Source organism: Camelina sativa, chromosome 15 (genome assembly GCF_000633955.1).
Source record: "Camelina sativa cultivar DH55 chromosome 15, Cs, whole genome shotgun sequence".
NCBI lineage: Eukaryota > Viridiplantae > Streptophyta > Magnoliopsida > Brassicales > Brassicaceae > Camelina > Camelina sativa.
The window spans coordinates 29,696,739-29,713,115 of NC_025699.1; the positions used below are offsets into that span (position 1 = coordinate 29,696,739).

At 39.6% G+C, this 16,377-nt stretch overlaps 3 protein-coding genes across 3 annotated transcripts in view; 2 read left to right on the forward strand and 1 right to left on the reverse strand.

The window, feature by feature from the left end:
• Window positions 1-1,713, reverse strand: part of LOC104747874 (U-box domain-containing protein 34-like) — a 6,411-nt gene extending 4,698 nt beyond the window's left edge. Inside the window, exon 1 of the mRNA XM_010469584.2 lies at window positions 1,625-1,713. The gene's annotated coding sequence lies outside the window, so the exon portion shown is untranslated. The remainder of the gene's footprint in view (window positions 1-1,624) is intronic.
• On the forward strand, window positions 2,583-4,948 carry LOC104747875. The gene is made up of 2 exons (XM_010469586.2): window positions 2,583-3,417; window positions 3,870-4,948. Exons 1-2 carry the CDS (start codon window positions 2,631-2,633, stop codon window positions 3,986-3,988), a joined length of 906 nt encoding a protein of 301 aa, XP_010467888.2. The 5' UTR covers window positions 2,583-2,630; the 3' UTR covers window positions 3,989-4,948.
• Window positions 5,018-9,642, forward strand: LOC109129180. The gene is made up of 2 exons (XM_019236848.1): window positions 5,018-6,026; window positions 6,272-9,642. Exons 1-2 carry the CDS (start codon window positions 5,018-5,020, stop codon window positions 9,640-9,642), a joined length of 4,380 nt encoding a protein of 1,459 aa, XP_019092393.1.

A 16,377-nucleotide genomic window follows, 5' to 3' on the forward strand; every position in this document is an offset into this window, starting at 1 on the left:
TTAATTTTGAAATATTTTGGCAAACAGAGGAAGTAATCGATGGGATGATGATGGCCTCCAAGAGTTTAAATACTCTACCTAATACTTTTAAATTCGAAATTTTCTGGACGGCCAATTAGTTAATTATTATTACTATGGAGTTTTATTATACGAAGTCTTCTTCTAGTTCTATCAATCTATCTACATGGTATTTGGAGGGTTTTAGCTAGGTAGAGATTTCAATAGTCTGTCAGTTGTATGACGTGTATTTCTTCCACCAATGTGAACAAAATCTGAATTTGATCCTATAACCACTGAACAGGGACACATAAATCTAGCTAGTAGTTTATTACTATCTGAACTCGAACTCGTATGAAGTTTGTTGTTGATAATAAGCTCAAAATATATTTACAGTATAACTTCTATAAATTAGCACTTGCTATAAATTTAATAATTTTTCTGATTTCGAATTGGGATAGTGTAAAAAATAACACAATTCGATAAAATAATAAGATAATATTTTTTTTTTGAAATTCTATGTAAAAATATAGTTCCATAAATATCATAAATTAATAATAATATAAAGTTACAAACTAAATATATATATATATATATATATATATATATATATATATATATATATATATATATATATATATATATATATATATATATATATATATATATATATATATATATATATATATATATATATATATATATATATATATATATATATATATATATATATATATATATATATATATATATATATATATATATATATATATATATATATATATATATATATATATATATATATATATATATATATATATATATATATATATATATATATATATATATATATATATATATATATATATATATATATATATATATATATATATATATATATATATATATATATATATATATATATATATATATATAATTTAGTGAAATATGATTCTATTTTGTTTGTCTATTCTTGAATTTACATTCTTATTGGAGCTCATCTATAATCATTTTCATTGCATCAATAACTTTTTCTGTTGTTTTTCAAATTGTATCCAAAAATTGTGGCGCATCCTAGACGCGATAGTTGTTTCTTTACGTATATTTGGTTCTAAAGATACTGTAATATTTTCTTGGACTTTATCATGAGAATAGAAACAGCAATTTATTCTATACTCTGAACTTCTAAACATTAATTTATCATTCTATATTACGATAGCCAAAATTATAAGTTAAAAAAATAATATAAAAATGTGAATTATAACAAAAGTATCTTACTTTTAACGAAGAATGCTCAAAACTATGAAAATAAAATTTTTTTCATAAATTGGTGGTCCCGACCTTATTAATTTATAGAGAGGTTTGACTGTATGTGGGTTTTGATTGATAATTTTGTATCACTGCATATATCATTTTAACAGTTATTAATCACAAAAACGATATCAAAAACGTTAATAAAAAATATTATTTTTAGCTTTTTTTATAACTTTCATATATCACTATTTTTTATAGTTTTATATTATTCTATAACAATTTGTCGTTCAAGCTTACAGCTAAAATATTTGTAGTACAACTTTGTGTTATTAATCGGATCCATGAAATAATATTTGCTAGTAAAATAACTTACCTTAGTAAAACTCTCTGTCGGCGATTTCGATGGCGATTAGGTTTTCGATTTGAATGTTCGATTTGGGCGTGATTGGGGGAAGAGGAGCGGTTCTCCTTCGTCCTCTGTATGTTTCGATTGATGGGGATCAGATCGGAAATCTGATTCTCTCTGGTCAAAGATTGGTTTTGCTGGATACGGATCATGGTTGGTATGCGGATTTCCTTGGGTCCCCGGATCTCTATGTCTTGCTCTGGTGGACTCGAAATTCTGAGATCGTGGATTAGGATTTGGTTTCGGGTGGAGATCTGCGGGGGTTAATGCCGGCGACTGTAATCACAGGTTCTAAGGATTCGCTTTTAAGAGTCTATGACTATGTCCGGTTTGAGTGGGATTGGTGTGGATCGCATTCACTTGATTTGGGCAGGTTTGGTTCTTTATTGTTAGGGTCGGGGTTCTATGAGGAATATTTGGTCTTTGTGGTTGTTATTTCTCCAATCTTGTCGGATTTGCTGTGTGGTGGAATTATGATCTTAGCTTCTGATCGGATATTGTTTGGTTTGATTCGGTGTGATTCAGGGGTTTTAATTCTGATCCGGTTGGTGACTAATTTCACGATTTCCTTATCATGGATCAAATGGTGGATTTGGTTGATATTGCTTTTCGATAGTCTTCAGGATTTATTGTTGGTAAGTTTCCTTCACAGACTTGTGGAGGCATTGATGATACAATCGGGTTTGATTGGGTGTGTGGTGAGAATATCTTCGACCAGATTTGACTTATTTTTTGGGATAGTGGTTGGTGTTGTGGTATATATGCGGGGGTTGGAGTTTCGTTTCGGATCATCTCTCTCTGCTTTTGGTATTCGCTCTTTCTAGTTTGTCTCACTTCTTTCAGATCACAACACTTCTCTCTTCTGCGAGTTATGGCTCAGTTGGCTTTTAGCAAAAACAAAGGTTCCCTGGTTCGTACTGACACTGTATCAATATCCAATTCGGTCCTGGCTTAGAGGATCCAGCAGTTCTCAATGACTCTCATTGGCAGGCTAATGAATCCAGTGTGTCAGAATATGGAGTCTTTGTTAGCTAATTTTCTAAAAATCTGGAAATTAGAGGAGAAGGTGGTGGGTGCTGATTTGGGACAAGGTGTGTTCCAGTTTAACTTTGAGGAAGAAGAGGATATCCTGTCAGTCTTGCAGAATGGTCCGTACCATTTTGACGGTTGGATGGTTTCGCTAGTGAGATGGGAGCTAGTCATTTCCTCCTCCTACCCTTCAGCTATTAGTTTCTTGGTCAAGGTGGAAGGGATCCCAATGCATTTGTGGGAAGTGGCTACTCTTGAAGCTATTGGTAAGAAGCTTGGGAGGATTCAAGAGGTTGATGAGGAATCTAGTAGTTTATGTGTGTCAGTTAATGGATTCAATCTGCTAATCTTCAAGATGGTGGTGCCTTTTGCAACTGGGGATGAGATTGTGGTATCCCTCGAGTATGAGAAGCTGAATGGGGTTTGTGATCACTGTTCTCGGATCACTCATGATACAAAAGTCTGCCCAGAGGTTCTTAAGGAGGCTTCAGCTCAAAGTGCGGATGTGAAGAGGGACAATCGGGGTGGTCAAAGGCAGTTCCCTGTGATGAAACAAGAGCAACATCATAATGTTGGGGGTTGGGAAAAGCCTCGGAAGCATGCTAAGAGGGCTTTAGATTTCCAGTCTGCGGATTCTAGTGAGATTGGTTATTTTCCTCAGCAGCGTTTTGGTGGACAGGAGTTTTACGGTAATGGTTCTCATGGATTTCGTCAACCAGAGCGTTCCTATGGTCAGGGTTGGGGTCAGAAGAGGAGCCTTGGAGAGGTTACTGGCGCGATGAAGGTTCTCGCCGTGGTACAAAATCAGGGAATGGGGAAGCTTCGGCTAAGGCCCCCGGTTTCACTCTGAACCGTAAGGGTGCTGGTCTGGCTTGGCCCAAACCTCTATTTAAGGTGAAGCAGGGTGCTTTGGAGAAGACTGGTCTGCTGCGGATTGATACTAACTTGGGAGATTCCAGTTCTAGTGATCCACCTGCGGTCAAGGAGGCTGAGGGAAGTGCTCTTAAGGGTGATGAGGGTGGTTCTTTGGCCATGGATTTTGAGGTTGACAATGATGACCTGCTTGAGGATGGTGAGTTTGATGACAATGCTAAGGCGGATCACAACATTGTCCAGGAGGAGGTTGTTTCTCCTGATCACGGTAATGGTTCTCATAGATTTCGTCAACCAGAGCGTTCCTATGGTCAGGGTTGGGGTCAGAAGAGGAGCCTTGGAGAGGTTAGTGGCGCGATGAAGGTTCTCGCCGTGGTACAAAATCAGGGAATGGGGAAGCTTCGGCTAAGGCCCCCGGTTTCACTCTGAACCGTAAGGGTGCTGGTCTGGCTTGGCCCAAACCTCTATTTAAGGTGAAGCAGGGTGCTTTGGAGAAGACTGGTCTGCTGCGGATTGATACTAACTTGGGAGATTCCAGTTCTAGTGATCCACCTACGGTCAAGGAGGCTGAGGGAAGTGCTCTTAAGGGTGATGAGGGTGGTTCTTTGGCCATGGATTTTGAGGTTGACAATGATGACCTGCTTGAGGATGGTGAGTTTGATGACAATGCTAAGGCGGATCACAACATTGTCCAGGAGGAGGTTGTTTCTCCTGATCAGGGTACAGGGGGAATCCATAACAGAGGTCTGAACTTCAAGGTGGCCAAGTTACTGATTCTCAGGGAGATTCTGGTAGCGATCTGAAAGGTAAATCATTTCCTCCCACATCGGTTGAGTTAGCTGTGGGGATTGTTAACAATGCTATGGCAGCTTTTTCATTAGATACGACTGGTAGTCACAAGAGGAAGAATTCTAGTCCTTATGTTAGGAAGGGTGTTAGTGGTTCTAGGATACCGTCGTTGGCTTTAGCTTCTCCTGGGAAATGTTTGCTTGCTAAGGCATTATCTAAACCTGCAAGTGACGGGAATAAACAGAAGATGGCGGGGAAACAGGGCAACAAGATTGTGGGCGGTAAACCTTCGGATGGGGGACGTCCAGAAAAGAAAGGGATGGGGGCTCTCCCGAAACCCCCGGCTCGAACGTGAAGATTTTAACTTGGAACTGTCAGGACATAGGGGTTGATTTGACAGAAGGCTATTTGGGAGATTTGTGGAAGCAGCACCGGCCTGACATCTTATTTTTATCAGAAACTAAAAAATGTTTTTCTTATTTACAAAAATTTAAAAAGAAGTTTGGTTATAATAATTTGTATTCGGTTGATCCCCATGGTTTTATGGATGATATAAAACTTTCTATTTTATATGAGAGTAATCGAATAATTGATGTTAAAGCTTTCTTTGGTCAACAAGTGGTTTTCTTGTCTTTTGTTTATGGGGATCCAATTCCGCAGAATTGGATAATGGTTTGGGAGAAGTTAATGGACATTGGTTCTTTCCGTATCGATCCTTGGTTCATGATTGGTGACTTCAATGAACTTGTTGGAAATCATGAGAAAAGGGGTGGGGCTTTACGGCCAGCGTCTTTGTTTGTCCCCTTTCAATCAATGATTAGGCATTGTGGTATGCTTGAATTCCTGTGTTATGGGGAGCAATTATCGTGGAGAAGTAATCGGTGTAATAATCAGGTGGTCCGGTGCCGCTTGGATCGGGCCTTAGGGAATGAAGATTGGCAAAACTTTTTCCCAAATTCGAAGGTTGATTACTTGGAGATGATTGGGTTAGATCACTGTCCTATTTTGGCCACTTGTCTGAAATCATCCTCAAGACGGAATAGGCAGTTCCGATTTGATAAGCGTTGGCTGGGAAAGGATGGACTACTAGGGGCGGTAGAGTCAGGATGGGTGCGTACAAATAATTTTCGGATTCCGACTTTTGTGGATAAAGTTAGGAATTGTCGAAATTTGGTTTCGTGGTGGCGAAAGAATAATGTGATTTCTGGTCCGACCCTTATTTCTTCCCTGAAGGCAGCTTTGCAGGAGGCAAAGATGGATGACCAGATTTCTCAGGAGGAGATTCGGGATATAGAGAGAAAACTTAAAGAGGCTTATAGGGATGAGGAGTTGTACTGGCAACAGAAGAGTAGAAAATTCTGGTTACGTGTGGGAGACAAAAATACCAAATATTTTAATGGTTTGACTAAGCAGAGGAGGGTACGTAATAAAATTGTAGGTTTATTTGGTCCGGATAACGTCTGGGTTGAGTCGCCCTTGGGAATGGAGACTATTGCGTCCAATTATTTTGAGGAGTTGGTTAAACGATCGGATATAAGTGGTATAACAGACATACTTCAGGAGATTTCTCCTATAATTACAGATGGTATGAACAGGAGTTTAACTAGGGAAATTACGGAGGCGGAGGTTCGGAAAGCCTTATTTGCTATGCATCCAGAGAAATCCCCAGGTCCTGATGGTATGATGGCTTTATTTTTTCAACGTTTCTGGCCATCTTTAAAAGGAGATCTGGTAGCTTTGGTTAAGGAATTTTTTAGANTGACATCTTATTTTTATCAGAAACTAAAAAATGTTTTTCTTATTTACAAAAATTTAAAAAGAAGTTTGGTTATAATAATTTGTATTCGGTTGATCCCCATGGTTTTATGGATGATATAAAACTTTCTATTTTATATGAGAGTAATCGAATAATTGATGTTAAAGCTTTCTTTGGTCAACAAGTGGTTTTCTTGTCTTTTGTTTATGGGGATCCAATTCCGCAGAATTGGATAATGGTTTGGGAGAAGTTAATGGACATTGGTTCTTTCCGTATCGATCCTTGGTTCATGATTGGTGACTTCAATGAACTTGTTGGAAATCATGAGAAAAGGGGTGGGGCTTTACGGCCAGCGTCTTTGTTTGTCCCCTTTCAATCAATGATTAGGCATTGTGGTATGCTTGAATTCCTGTGTTATGGGGAGCAATTATCGTGGAGAAGTAATCGGTGTAATAATCAGGTGGTCCGGTGCCGCTTGGATCGGGCCTTAGGGAATGAAGATTGGCAAAACTTTTTCCCAAATTCGAAGGTTGATTACTTGGAGATGATTGGGTTAGATCACTGTCCTATTTTGGCCACTTGTCTGAAATCATCCTCAAGACGGAATAGGCAGTTCCGATTTGATAAGCGTTGGCTGGGAAAGGATGGACTACTAGGGGCGGTAGAGTCAGGATGGGTGCGTACAAATAATTTTCGGATTCCGACTTTTGTGGATAAAGTTAGGAATTGTCGAAATTTGGTTTCGTGGTGGCGAAAGAATAATGTGATTTCTGGTCCGACCCTTATTTCTTCCCTGAAGGCAGCTTTGCAGGAGGCAAAGATGGATGACCAGATTTCTCAGGAGGAGATTCGGGATATAGAGAGAAAACTTAAAGAGGCTTATAGGGATGAGGAGTTGTACTGGCAACAGAAGAGTAGAAAATTCTGGTTACGTGTGGGAGACAAAAATACCAAATATTTTAATGGTTTGACTAAGCAGAGGAGGGTACGTAATAAAATTGTAGGTTTATTTGGTCCGGATAACGTCTGGGTTGAGTCGCCCTTGGGAATGGAGACTATTGCGTCCAATTATTTTGAGGAGTTGGTTAAACGATCGGATATAAGTGGTATAACAGACATACTTCAGGAGATTTCTCCTATAATTACAGATGGTATGAACAGGAGTTTAACTAGGGAAATTACGGAGGCGGAGGTTCGGAAAGCCTTATTTGCTATGCATCCAGAGAAATCCCCAGGTCCTGATGGTATGATGGCTTTATTTTTTCAACGTTTCTGGCCATCTTTAAAAGGAGATCTGGTAGCTTTGGTTAAGGAATTTTTTAGAACGGGTGGCTTTGATCCTCGCCTTAATGAGACTAATATTTGTCTCATCCCTAAGGTGGAGCGACCGCAACGTATGACGGAATTTCGGCCAATTAGCCTCTGTAATGTGAGTTATAGGATTATTTCAAAAGTTTTATGTTTCAGGTTAAAGCGGTTTTTACCGTCTCTGGTTTCAGAAATGCAATCGGCCTTTGTGTCCGGTCGGCTGATCACCGATAGTATTTTTGTTGCCCAGGAAATGTTTCATGGGTTAAATACTAACCAACGCTGCAAATCAGAGTATTTGGCTTTTAAAACAGATATGAGTAAAGCGTATGACCGCGTAGAATGGGATTTTCTGGAGGCGGTTATGACCAAAATGGATTTTCATAGGCGGTGGATTGCATGGGTTATGTGGTGTGTTTCTTCGGTTTCGTATCAAGTTCTTCTAAATGGTCAACCTCGGGGATCCATTCTACCTAAGAGGGGTTTACGACAGGGCGACCCTCTTTCTCCCTATTTGTTTATTCTTTGTACAGAGGTTCTGATTACTAATATTAAAAAGGCTGAACGGGAGAAGAGACTTACGGGAATATCGATTGCTCGGGATTGCCCTTCGATTTCGCATTTGTTGTTTGCAGATGATAGTCTGTTCTTTTGTAAGGCAGAGGAGTCTGAATGTAGAGTGGTTATGGATATTATAGGTAACTATGGAAAAGCGTCGGGCCAAGAGGTAAGTTTAGAGAAATCATCCATTATGTTCGGTAAGAAAGTTCCGCCGGATGTAAGGTCTCGGATAAAAACAGTAATTGGAATTTCTAGAGAGGGTGGAATGGGTTCTTACAAGGGTATTCCTGAAAATATTCAGGGTTCAAGGACTAAAGTTTTTAGTTATGTTAATGACCGCTTAGATGAGCGAGTTAATGGCTGGTCGGCGAAGATTTTATCAAAAGGAGGTAAAGAGGTTATGATCAAATCAGTTGCGTTAGCTCTCCCGACTCATGTTATGTCATGTTACAAACTGCCACAGGCATTAACGTCCAAACTTACGTGTGCTATATCAAACTTTTGGTGGAAGTCTAATGATAAGGCTAGAGGTATGCATTGGGTAGCGTGGGATAAGAGGTGTCTAGATAAATGTGATGGGGGTTTGGGGTTCCGGGCCCTGGAAGAATTTAATGATGCAATGTTAGCTAAGCAGTATTGGAGGCTGATACATTACCCGAATTCTTTAATGGCTCGGGTGATGCGCGGTCGATATTTCAGGAAAAAACATCCTTTGTTGGCGTCTAAACCAAACTCTCCATCCTTTGCGTGGAGGAGCATTTTTTCGACTAAGGGATTAGTGGAACGAGGGGCAAGGTGGATAGTAGGATCGGGCCGTGATATTTTGGTATGGAGGGATCCTTGGATTCCGGATCATCAGCCACGACCAGCGAATGGTCGGGAGAGAGTTCTACTTCCTAATCTGCGCGTCAACCATCTGATTAATCCCCTTACAATGGACTGGCATCTGCCTACTCTTCAGGAGTTTGTGGATCCGGAGGATATTCCACTCATACGGAGTATGGCGGTCAGTAAGTCTTTGAGGCCAGATAGACTGGTTTGGCATTATACTAAGTCCGGTAAGTATTCAGTGAGATCTGGTTACAGGTTAGCACGGGAATTACAAAAGGTTGTCGAATACGGACCGACGTGCACAGCTTTGCGGGCTCAAGCTTGGAAACTTGAGGTTTCCTCAAAGGTACAACATTTTTTCTGGCAGGTGGCGTCTGGGTCTCTTCCCGTGAAGGAACGGATCGCTCATAGGGGCATTCGGTGTGATGTTACGTGTCAACGGTGTGGTTCTGCGGTAGAGACTATCAACCATGCTCTTTTTGAGTGTGCACGTTCGCGTATGGTTTGGGAATTATCTCCGGTCCAGCTGTCTTTGACTGGTTTCCCTTTTGGATCTGTGTATTCAAATTTAAATTTCCTATATTCCAACACCTTCTCTCATTCGGGGGGTCCTGGTGTTGGTTATTTGTTGCCTTGGATTTTGTGGACTATTTGGAAAAATAGGAGTAAGATGGTTTTTCAAGGGATAGAGGCAGAGCCAAATGATATTATTAATCAGGCGTCAACTGATAAGCTCCTGTGGGAGGAGGCGAAGCCTGGTTCTGAGAATTTCATAGTTCCCCAGTCTTCTATGGTGGAAAGAAATTCTTTGACTCGCTGTCAGGTTGACGGTTCCTAGAAAGGTTAGGATCCGTTGGAAGGTTTGGGTTGGTGGTATGGTAACAATGATGATAGGACGCCTCTTATGGGAGCTTGCAGTTTGCGACGTAGTCCCCCTTTTCTTCACTCGGAGTTTCAAGCCTTGTTATGGGCTATGGAGTCTCTTCGGACGGTGGGGATAGATTGTTCCTTTTTTGAGTCTGATAGTTCCGAGTTGGTGGCGATGGTCCAGGCTCCCGATGATTGGCCAGCATTCTCACATTTGCTAGAAGATTTCCAAGTCCTCAGAGCATCCTTCTCCTCTTTTACCCCATCCCAGATACCGAGGACGTCAAATGTGCGAGCAAACTGTCTGGCCCGCTCTTCTAGATCTTTAGTTTCTGAAACTTCTTTTGTAAACTCTTCTCCTCCAATTTGGGCAACCAACCTTAAAGTTACCTTTTCATTTATTTAAATGTATGGTTGAAAAAAAAAAAAAAGCTTTCAGAATAAATAAAATAAGGAAATGACCTAATTAAGTTAGTTAAGCTACTGGATTAGATCTGAAGTGGTATGTGGTCGCAACAATTTGAATCTCTTGGTAGATGTGGGATAGACATAGTTGTGGTCTTGTGGTCAAAATTTGTTCCGGTTAAGACATTATCATTTTTGAATAAATAATTTCCACGATTTCTTGCACATAATTAATACTTCTATAATCTAATATGGTGTTACGATTCGAAGTAAGAAAGATTCGATTTGAGTATGCGAACCTCACAAATCACTCTCTCTCAATCTAGATCAAAATCTAAACGAATAACAAATAAAGAAACAAAGAACACAAGACGCGAGTTTGTTAACCCGATTCAGCAAGATCGATGTGAACAAGCCTACATCTGGAGCCGAATCAATCCGGCAAATTCACTATCAGAGCAAGATGAACACAGCTCAAGTTTGAGCTTACAACAATGATGTTTTCTCTCTCTAAGTCTATCTCTCGAGAAAACAAACTCAGAAGATACAAGAATGAAGAAGCTTAGAGAATAAGAAACGCGACGTTTCGATATAACAACAAACCCTCCACTGCAGTTAAAAGTTTTGCGTTTTAGCTTCTTCTTTCTGGTTTAGTCACATGCCTCCAAAACCGGAGATAACCACCCAATCCAACCCTTCTTGATTTTGGTTAAGACAAACCAAGACCAAACCTGGAATTAAATCAGAAACCTTCAACACTCCACCTTGATTCGATTCCTCTCTTGCTCAATGAACTTGCACTTACTTGGATTTTGTTAGATAGTGGGTTTCCAACTCAAAACCAATTGGAAATGAGTGGAGAGACCCATATCTTATATATACTACTTAAGATTCTACTCAACTTCCAATGTGGGATATTGTATCCCTAATACGCCCCCTCGAGATGATGGCTTCTTTAGGCATCAATCTCGGTATGTTCGGGCATGAATCGGTGGGCAAACTATTGGGCCTGGCCAATTGTGGATTTTTTTGAGTATGTGCGGACCGAGCTCTAATACCATGTTAGATAGTGGGCTATATTAGGAATACAATATCCCACATTGGAAGTTGATTAGGATCTTAAGTAATATATATATATAAGATATGGTCCTCTCCACTCATTGCCAATTTGTTTTGAGTTGGAAGCCCACAATCTAACATGGTATCAGAGCCCTGTCCGCATATACTTAACCAAATCCACAATCGGCCCGGCCCAATAGTTGGTCTGCCGATTCATGCCCGAACATACCGAGATTGATGCCTAAAGAAGCCATCATCTTGAGGGGGCGTATTTGAAATACAATATCCCACATTGGAAGTTGATTATGATATTAAGTAATATATATATATATATATATATATATATATATATATATATAAGATATGGTCCTCTCCACTCATTGCCAATTGGTTTTGAGTTGGAAGCCCACAATCTAACAGATTTAACCTTCGGCCGAGACGATGTTACATCTCACCTGAGCAACTTTAGGAAGTCTAAAGCTGCCTTGAACTTCTGCACATGAATGCCTTTTGTAAGCATGTCCGCAGGATTCACTGAAGTGTAAATCTTATGAACAACAACCTCTCCAGATTCAATGATGTCTCTGATGAAGTTGTACTTTACCGAAATATGCTTGGTCCTCTCGTGAAATGTAGTGTTCTTCGACAAACTGTGAATCATTCCAAACCGTGACTTTCTCTTGGCTATAAGCCATATCTTCAAGCAATCCTCTCAGCCACAGAGCTTCTTTCACAGCCTCTGTTAACGCCATATACTCAGCTTCGATTGTTGACAATGCAACAACATGCTGCAAACATGACTTCCAACTTACAGTGTTTCTTCCAATTATAAACACTGGTCGACCTTCTTCTAACAAGGTCTGCTGCGTAATCTGAATCACTGAAACCTTCTATCTTTAGACCATTACCTTTAGTAAATGTCAGATTCAAATCACTGGCTCCTCTGAGATATCTCAGTAACCACTTTACAGCCTCCCAGTGTACATTACCAGGTTTACTCATAAACCTACTCACCAAACTAACAGCATGTGCTATATCAGGTCTAGTGCCTACTATCACGTACATCACACTCCCAACCGCACTAGCATATGGAGTTTTATCAAGATCAACACATTTACTGTTATGCTTAACTGCTTTCAACTTGATATGTGTCCCAATCGGAGTCTCCACAACATGAGCTTTACTCATATTAAACCTTTGTAACACCTTCTCCAAATATCCAGACTGAGACAATGTCAGAGTGCCTTCTTCTCTATTCCGGGCAATATCAATCCCTAGAATTCTACTTGCCGCACCCATATCATTCATCTCAAATTCCCTACTTAAACCTTCTTTGAGCTTATTTATCTCATTTATACTCTTAGCAGCCAGCAACATGTCGTCCACATACAACAACAAATAGACGAGTTCTCCAGGACATACCTCTTTAACGTAGACACACTGATCATGTTCACTTCTGTTGAACTCTTGCTTGATCATAAATGCATTAAATCTCTTGTTCCATTGTCGAGGTGCCTGCTTAAGTCCGTATAATGATTTCTTCAGCAAACAAACTTGATCTTTACCTGGATTCTCCTCATAACCCCCAGGTTGTTCCATGTACAACGGTTGATCAAGCTCTCCATGAAGGAAAGCGGTTTTAACATCTATCTGTTCAAGCTCAAGGTCGTCTTTAACAACCAGTGACATTAGAGTCCTGATGGATATGTGTTTCACCACTGGTGCAAACACTTCCTGATAGTCTATTCCTTCTCTTTGTGTAAAAGCTCTTGCCACTAATCTAGCTTTATATCTCTCAGGTTCTACACCAGGAATGCCAGGCTTCTTCTTGTAAAGCCATCTACAATCAATAACCTTTTCGTTTTCAGGTCTATCCACTACTTCCCAAGTTCCATTTTTCTTCAAGGAACTCATCTCATCAGACATTCCTGCATCCCACTCCTTACTGAACTTATCTGCGATAGCCTCATGATAACATTGGGGATCTTCACAAACCACCTCTTCTGCAGTCATTAATGCAAAAGCAAACTGTGAATAGTCTGAGAACTTGGCAGGAGCTTTAATCTCTCTTCGTACTCTATCTCTTGCCAACTGATATTGCTTTAAACTTGCAACAGATGCGGGTGCTTCTTCTTCATGCTCGAAGTACTCTGTTTCTGAGTCACTCACTTCCTCTATATTAGCTCCACCTGAATTGGAACTTTCTCCTCGTTCCAACCCTAGTTTACCAAACTCAAGTAACACCTTATCACCTTTAACCTCAGTTGACTTATCATCTTGGACTTTATCTGCTAACTCCTTGTACATCAATTCTTCGTAAAATATTACATTCCACTGAGCACACATTTCTTCTCCTCAAGTAACCAAACTTTATAACCCTTTGTACCCTGAGGATAACCTAGAAATACTCCTTTTAAAGCTCTCGGTTTCAGCTTCCCTTGATCTTGATGCACATAAGCGATAGACCCAAACCTCCTAAGATGCTTGTAACCAGGTTTCCTATTCAACCATAATTCCTCAGGTACATTGTGATCTATTTCTGATGCCGGTGATCGGTTGATAAGATACGCAGCAGTAGATGCTGCTTCAGCCCAAAAAATCTCTTCTAGACCAGATTCATTCAGCAAACATCTAACCTTTTCCATGAGAGTCCTGTTTATCCTTTCAGCTACTCCATTCTGTTCTGGGGTGTAAGTGCAAGTCTTATGCCTTTCAATACTGTTCTTCTTACAAAACTCATCAAACTTAGAGTTGCACAACTCTAAACCATTATCTGTTCTAAGAACTTTCACCTTCTTCCAAACTTGATTCTCGACTAGCTCCTTCCACTCACAAAACCGATCAAAGGTCTCATCCTTAGTCTTAAGAAACATAAGCCATACCTTTCTGGTCTTATCATCAATAATCGATAAGAAATACTGTTTACCAGAGAGTGATGGAGTGAGATTTGGTGAACCCCATAGATCTGCATGAACATACCCTAACACATCTTTTGTAGTGTGTTTACCAACATTAAAACTCAGCTTCTTCGACTTCCCCATAACACAATGCTCACAAAATGCTAATTCCTTGATATTTTTTCTTCTGTAGTAGCCCCTTACCAGTCAATATCTTCATATTGTTGAGGCTCATATGACCAAGCCTACTGTGCCACAACACTGTATTGTCTGTCCTACCTTCTATATTGCAGTTTTCACTGATAATTGTCTCTCCTTCAAGAATGTACAAGCCATTTTGCAATTTACCAGACAAAGCTGTTGTGTTATTCTTATAGTATCTCACCTTTCCATCTCCACCTTCATGCTTGTACCCTAGCTTGTCAAGAGTACCAGTTGAGATGATATTTCTTCTGCTTCATTCTGACCTTCATTCTCCATTTTTCTTTTCCTGGCATAACAATCCTTCTTCAGGTGTCCAGTCTTCTTACAGAACCAACAGGTGACCTTCGATCTTGAACTTGATCGACTTCTACTCTTACTAGCTGAACCAATCTGCTGACTTCTCTGCTGAGGACTCCCTCTTTCGGTTGTGTACAACACAGCAAATGTAGATCTCATGGACTTCTTTGACTCTGCCAGCTCTCGTTCCAAAGATTTAGCTGAAGATACAACATCTTGGAATGACAGACTCTTGTTACCATACTTGAGTGTATGCTTGAGTTGACTGTAGGTTGCTGGTAAAGAATTTAACAACAATATAGCCTGCACTTCCTCTGTGACCTGTATCTCCAAGCTCCCAAGTTCAATACCACTCTTTAAGAAATCATCAACTTTTTGATCTATTGTCTGAGCATCAGCCATCCTAAACGAGTAGAAGTTCAACTGCACATAGATCCGATTCGGCAAAGAAGTTTCCATATACATTTTATTCAACAACGCCCAAATCTCATCTGCCGTTTCACAGTGATTGATCTTTCTAAGTACCTTGTCACCAACATGATTAATGATAATAGTCAAAGCTTGATGAGATTGATCTATCTTGACTGGATCTGGTACCTCCTTGGTCTGTGACGAAGACGACTCTGATGATTCCTCTGAGGAAATCTTCTTCTCTTCATCCTTTGTTACCGGAATAGTCTTCGTCAGAGTGAAATCGGTTAGGATACCTTTTAAACCAAGAACCCCAACCTGCGCTAACACTCTGATCTTCCATAGCGAGAAATTGCTATCTCCATTGAACACCTTGATCTCAACTCTCGCAGTCGTTGCCATCGATCGATTTGAGATTGACGAGCGAACCAAGCTCTAATACCAATTTGTTACGATTTGAAGTAAGAAAGATTCGATTTGAGTATGCGAACCTCACGAATCACTCTCTCTCAATCTGGATCAAAATCTAAACGAATAACGAATAAAGAAACAAAGAGCATAAGACACGAGTTTGTTAATCCGGTTCAGCGAGATCGATGTGATCAAGCCTACATCCGGAGCCGAATCAATCCGGCAAATTCACTATCAGAGCAAGATGAACACAGCTCAAGCTTGAGCTTACAACAATGGTGTTTTGTCTCTCTAGTCTCTCTCTCTCTCGAAAACAAACTCAGAAGATACAAGAATTAAGAAACTTAAAGTATAAGAAACGCGACGTTTCGATATAACAACAAACCCTCCACTGCAGTTAGAAGTTTTGCATTTTAGCTTCTTCTTTCTGATTTAGTCACATGCCTCCAAAACCAGAGATAACCAACTCTTCTTGATTTCGGTTAAGACAAACCAAAACCAAACCTGGAATTGAATCAGAAACCTTCAACATATGGTAATGTTTTGGCTGAGTAACATTGTCATGTTAGCGATTATTCTAATAGGTATCCAGAAGTTGACCAAAACAGTCTAAACATTATATTTTTGGTTAATGTTTGCTGAGCACAAATGAGGATATACCCGAATATTAGTGTTAGAAAAAGTAGTATTTAACTGGTCGTTTACAAGAACGACATATTTAAACTAATTAAATATCTTGACCACTGTCGACTCTTTGACTTTGTTAACTAAGCCATGACATTTTCATACTCGCTATCTTTATATGATTAGTCCAATCGTAGAACAGCAATTTACAGCAGACTTATATCGATTTTACATGTATACGAGAAAAGAGAAGCCAGAAATGACATAACTGATAACTTAATAAAAACTTATCTAAGAGACACTAGATAAATTTATAACATATCATATGTACTCACTAGGTGTAAAATGTAAATGAGAGAAGACGTTCGATAATTTATTTTGCTAGAGGTCAATCTTTT

Coding starts and splice junctions, on each gene's coding strand:
- LOC104747875 (XM_010469586.2), top strand. CDS start 2,631: ATGACTCTCATTGGCAGGCTAATGAATCCAGTGTGTCAGAATATGGAG. Junction 3,418..3,869: donor TCAACCAGAGCGTTCCTATG/GTCAGGGTTGGG, acceptor AGCGTTCCTATG/GTCAGGGTTGGGGTCAGAAG.
- LOC109129180 (XM_019236848.1), top strand. CDS start 5,018: ATGGTTTGGGAGAAGTTAATGGACATTGGTTCTTTCCGTATCGATCCT. Junction 6,027..6,271: donor GAAATCCCCAGGTCCTGATG/GTATGATGGCTT, acceptor TTGATGTTAAAG/CTTTCTTTGGTCAACAAGTG.